The sequence below is a fragment of the Bison bison genome, unplaced genomic scaffold, assembly GCF_000754665.1.
Source record: "Bison bison bison isolate TAMUID 2011002044 unplaced genomic scaffold, Bison_UMD1.0 scf7180017864221, whole genome shotgun sequence".
NCBI lineage: Eukaryota > Metazoa > Chordata > Mammalia > Artiodactyla > Bovidae > Bison > Bison bison.
Window position 1 is genome coordinate 2,102,706 of NW_011494793.1, and position 5,451 is coordinate 2,108,156.

Below are 5,451 nucleotides of genomic sequence, written 5' to 3' on the forward strand. Positions count from 1 at the left end.
ACCTCAGCCCTGGCCATCTTCCCGCAGAGGCTGCGGGGCCCGTGGGGCCGGCCTTGGAGCCCCCGACGCTGCCACTGCACCATGCGCTCACGCTGCGCTTCCTGCTCCAGCACCGGGGCCGGGTGGCCGGGCGCGCCCCAGCCCCGGGCCCCGCGGTCCGTGCCCTGGGCGCCACCTTCGGGCCGCTACTGCTACGCGCGCCGCCGCCGCCCTCTCCGCCGCCAGGGGGCGCACCCGACGGGTGAGAGGCCGATGCTGGGGGGCGGGGCTGAGTCGAAGCAGAAAGGGGTGGCCGGAGACGTGGCCAGGGAGGGGTCTAGAAAGGAGAGGGGAGTGTGGATGAGGGCCCCATGGGGAAGAGGCCAGAGCTGTCGTGATGGGAGGGCTAGGAAAGATGACTGGGGGTGAGACTTGAGCTCCAAGAAGACTCCATCAGGGCTTGGGACAAGGCGAAGGGGCTTGGACGAGAGAGCAGGCAAGTGGATTGTGTCTGTTCTTTCTGCTTCCCCACCCACGTGCTGGACTCCTGTTTCTTGCATGAGACTTACCCATCGCTTGCTGTATGTGCAGAGACAGTAGTGGGTCTCCCACGCCTGCCTGCAGCATCTACTCTTCTACTCGCGTGCTTTCACACATACCCCCTGCCAGGTGTGCAAGCACACAGAAGGCCATGTGCACACCAGCACTCACCACACTCCCCTTCCCCCTAGGACCGAGCCCACCCCTGACTTTCCGGCGCTGCTGGTGGAGAAGCTGCTTCAAGAACATCTGGAGGAGCAGGAGGTTGCCCCCCCAGGTGACCCCCACCCCCTTGGATTAGCTCTTTTTGTTGGGGATGAGAATGCTGACTCGGGGCCCTGCCTGTATCAGCAGGCTCAGTTGCCAGGGGAGCTCACCCTAGGATACAGTTGGTGCTCAATGCATATTTGTTTTCCTGTCCCCCAGCACTGCCACCAAAACCCCCCAAGACAAAGCCAGCCCCCACAGGCCTGGCCAATGGGGGCAGCCCACCCTCCCTGCAGGACGCCGAGTGGTACTGGGGTGACATCTCCAGGTAGGACTGTTGGGCGGGGCCGCAGAACCCAGGGTGGGGGCAGGGCCTCCCAGCAGGCACCCATCCCGGCTGTCTCCACAGGGAGGAGGTAAACGAGAAACTTCGGGACACGCCCGATGGCACCTTCCTGGTCCGAGATGCCTCCAGCAAGATCCAGGGAGAGTACACGCTGACCCTCAGGTGGGGGCCCATCCCTTCAGGGAGACTGGGGCGAGGGGTGGGAGTGGGCCACTCAGGTCAGAGGACTGGGGGTCACACAGGCAGTGCCACACGGATGGACCTGCCGCTGGGCACTGACACCCCCTCACCCATCCCAGGAAGGGCGGAAACAACAAGCTGATCAAGGTCTTCCACCGAGATGGGCACTACGGCTTCTCGGAGCCGCTCACCTTCTGCTCTGTCGTGGACCTCATCACCCACTACCGCCATGAGTCACTGGCCCAGTACAACGCCAAGCTGGACACGCGGCTCCTCTACCCGGTGTCCAAGTACCAACAGGTCGGGGGCTGGGGTGGGCGCTGGGGGTGGGGGTTGGCGATGCCCGGCTGGCGCTGGGCCTCAGTTTCCCAGGTAGCTTGCCTGATGGCACCGGGTATTCCCAGGACCAGATCGTCAAGGAGGACAGCGTGGAGGCGGTGGGTGCCCAGCTCAAGGTCTACCACCAGCAGTACCAGGACAAGAGCCGCGAGTACGACCAGCTCTACGAGGAGTACACACGCACCTCCCAGGTACCACGGCAAGCACACCCCAAGGAGGCCTGGGCGCAGGGGCAGTGCTGAGGTCGCAGTGCCACACGTCCACTTCTAGGTCACGAGCAGGCTCTTAGCACCAGGGACTGACTGAAAACATAGAAATCAATGCGGGGGTGGTTTAGTTGCTGAGTTGTGTCTGACTCTTGCGATCCCATGGACTGTAGCCCGCCAGGCTCCTCTGTCCATCGGATTCTCCAGGCAAAAATACTGGAGTGGGTTGCCATTTCCTTCTCCAGAGGATCTTCCCGACCTAAGGATTGAATCTGTGACTCCTGCATTGCAGGCAGATTCTTTACCAACTGAGCTCTGAGGGAAGCCCAGAAATCAATATATATGATTCTAAAAAACAAAAACACAGATGAGGAGGTACCCAGCAGCCTCACGAGCGGCTGAGCCGTGGGAGGCGTCTTGGTTGAGCCTCTGGGCCTCAGTCTCCCCATCTGGAAACTGGGACCATGAGTTTCAGTTCCTTTTCTTCTCCATCCCCTTCAACCTGGATGTTATCAAAATGATGGTAACCACCTCACCAAGAGTTGCCTAAGACAAAGGGTCAGGAGGTCATGGGAAACAGCAGTATCTTTTAAAAACAGGCAAGTGGGGAAAGGTTTTATCACTCCAGGACTGTGTTAATAAACTTCTTTTGTAAGTTGAGATGCAACTTATTCAGATTGAACATCCCATCTCCATCAGGGAGTTTCTCTGTCTCCCCTGTAATCTCTGAGCAGTCTCTTTCTTGTCTCCTTTCTAAAGACAGGTTACCTGAGGTTCTGAGTGGACAGGACAACTGTCTGGGATCAGTTAGGAGCATCATGACCTTGGAAATGGCTTAGGCCTCCCAAGCCTCAGTTTCCCCATTAACAATTCTGACTTTGTATAGGCTGTTGGGAGGTTTGATGAGAGGATGCATGAAAGGGGCTTGGTGCAGCATCTACCCTGAGAAGGAGCCCCACGAATTGTAGCAACTAGATTTATCATTAATTCTGAGCAGCGCTCACGCACTCAGTTGTTTTGTAAGATGCCCAAAGGAGAATCTAAAAGAAGAGTGGGTTGGGGGATGTGGGCTTTGAAGGCGGAACAGGAGTTCGTTCGGTGCAGCTGGAAGAACGGTGCCCCTGGTGGAGGAACCAGCTTGAACAGTGCCTCCACATCAGAGTTGGGATCTGCCTTTACCTCTCATGAGGGATTTGCCGGGAGTCCCAGGAGGTGCTCAGACTTACCCCTCTTCCAGGAACTGCAGATGAAGCGCACAGCCATCGAAGCCTTCAATGAGACCATCAAGATCTTTGAAGAGCAGGGCCAGACGCAGGAGAAGTGCAGCAAGGAATATCTGGAGCGCTTCCGACGTGAGGGCAATGAGAAAGAAATGCAGAGGTGAGTCCAGTTCCTCTTCTCTGCCCTACCGCACCCTGCTCCAACACAGCTCAAGTGGGGAAAGAAAGGAAACAGGGTGGGCAGCCTGGGTTCCAAGGTGGGGAGAGGGTTGGTTGAAGTGGACTTTGAAGGACGAATAGGAGTTTGCCGGAAAGAGAACTCAGGGAAGCAGCCTGTCCAGAGGCTTAGAGACTGGGAGCCAGTCTGAGGCCTCTGAGCCACTCCTCCCACAGGATCCTGCTAAACTCGGAGCGGCTCAAGTCTCGCATTGCCGAGATCCACGAGAGCCGCACAAAGCTGGAGCAGGAGCTGCGGGCACAGGCCTCTGACAACCGAGAGATCGACAAGCGCATGAACAGCCTCAAGCCAGACCTCATGCAGTTGCGCAAGATCCGAGACCAGTACCTTGTGTGAGTGCCTGGCTCTGCGCTTGCCTGGGGGGGGGTCCCCCCTGTTAATGCAGGGGCACCTGGAGCAGTGACCTCTGCATGTATCTCACTTTCTCCACCAGGTAGTCCCATCTACCTCCCTACCCCATTATCTGTCCACCAGCCCCCTTCCCTCTCGATCAGGCCCCTCCTGGCCCACTCAGAAGGGCTCTTGGACTTCCCTGGTGATCCAGTGGTTAAGATTCTGTGCTTCCACTGCAGGGCGCATGGGTTCAATCCCTGGTCGGAAACTAAGATCCCACAAGCTGCATGGTGCTGCCAAAAAAAAGGGCTCCCTGTACAGCAGCTCCATTCAGCCTCAGCTGTGAAATGGGAGCGCTGCTGCAACACGGCGGAGTCACTGGGAGCCCCGGATAAATGCCGACTCCGTGACCCGGCATGCAGTGCCCAACCCGAGCCCCAGATCCCGTCTCTGAGGCTTCCCCCTCCCACCTGGACCTTTGACACTTGTGTGCACCTAGTGTGTGCTGAGCACCGTGCATACATTAGCTCACTTGGTCCTCTGAAATATTGTAAAGTTTCTCTTTTGCAGGTGGGGGAAACTAAGGTTCAGAACAGGCAGCTGCCATGGGCAAAGGTGCACTACCGTGCAGCCCCCTGGACTGAGCTTCTGATGCTGATAACACCTGTGATGGCACAATCTGGGGTCTCAAAAAGTGTTAACAGAAACATAATAAATGGCGGCGGCACGGGTAGCGGGGACAGAGCGGGTTTCCCTGGCATAGCCTGGGGCATCCACCTGAGTTGAAGCTGTCCTTGCCCTGGCCAAGGCTGACCCCTTGTGGTAACCGGGGGTACTGCACCCAGAACCTACTCTGGTCAGCCCTTGCCTCCAGCCTGGCTGGCCAGGACCACGGAGGGCTTGCCTTTCCTATGCTGCAGCCTCTGTTCCCCTCCCAGCCAAGCAGCAGGAGCCCACCTTTCCTCTTCCCTCCAGGTGGCTCACTCAGAAGGGTGCCCGGCAGAAGAAAATCAACGAATGGTTGGGGATCAAGAACGAGACTGAGGAGTGAGTGACCACTTCAGGCAAGGGGTGGAGGGGTTGGAGGGGTGTTCTTAGAGGAGGGGCCATTTTGCGTGGGTTTTGCAGGGTGAATAGGAGTTCACCAGGGAAGGAGCGTTGTCCAGGTGACAGGGGGACCTTGGAGGCTGGTGAGTAGGTGACCAGGGCTCCTCCCTGCCTCCTCCACAGCCAGTACTCACTGATGGAGGATGAGGATGACCTCCCCCACCACGAGGAACGCACCTGGTATGTAGGCAAGATCAACCGCACCCAAGCTGAGGAAATGCTGAGTGGCAAGCGGGATGGTACCTTCCTCATCCGTGAGAGCAGCCAGCGGGGTTGCTACGCCTGTTCTGTGGTGTGAGTGCCTGGCCAGGGAACTGAGAATGGCTGAATGTTGGGAGGGGGATCTACCCATTCCTTCTGAGGGCTCTCATTGAGCACCAGCTGTATGTTCGGCCTTGGGAGACAGCCGGGAAGAAGCCCTGGGTTCTTGGGGACAGGGGAGGAAGCTGGGGCAGGATCAAAGCAGGGTCGGGGCCTGGTCAGCAGCCAGCACCCAGAAGATGGGGAAGTAGGGGTCCCAGGCGGGGTCACCTGAGAGGAGCCGTGGGGCGGAGTTGGGAAAGCCTGCGAGGGCGGGCGCCCTTCTGACCCAGCCCGCCCCCGCAGGGTGGACGGGGATACCAAGCACTGCGTCATCTACCGCACGGCCACCGGCTTCGGCTTCGCGGAGCCCTACAACCTGTACGGGTCCCTGAAGGAGCTCGTCCTCCACTACCAGCACGCCTCGCTGGTGCAGCACAACGACGCGCTGACCGT

The 5,451-nt window shown here is 58.7% G+C and overlaps 1 protein-coding gene across 1 annotated transcript in view; it reads left to right on the forward strand.

Moving 5' to 3' along the window:
• The window catches only part of LOC104992716 (phosphatidylinositol 3-kinase regulatory subunit beta), a 6,585-nt gene that overhangs the window by 856 nt on the left and 278 nt on the right, over window positions 1-5,451 (forward strand). The window contains exons 3-13 of the mRNA XM_010845684.1: window positions 28-241; window positions 711-796; window positions 946-1,054; window positions 1,136-1,234; window positions 1,372-1,552; window positions 1,657-1,782; window positions 3,035-3,177; window positions 3,411-3,587; window positions 4,564-4,635; window positions 4,819-4,989; window positions 5,302-5,451. Of these exons, the coding sequence (XP_010843986.1) occupies window positions 28-241; window positions 711-796; window positions 946-1,054; window positions 1,136-1,234; window positions 1,372-1,552; window positions 1,657-1,782; window positions 3,035-3,177; window positions 3,411-3,587; window positions 4,564-4,635; window positions 4,819-4,989; window positions 5,302-5,451 (1,528 nt within the window). The remainder of the gene's footprint in view (window positions 1-27; window positions 242-710; window positions 797-945; window positions 1,055-1,135; window positions 1,235-1,371; window positions 1,553-1,656; window positions 1,783-3,034; window positions 3,178-3,410; window positions 3,588-4,563; window positions 4,636-4,818; window positions 4,990-5,301) is intronic.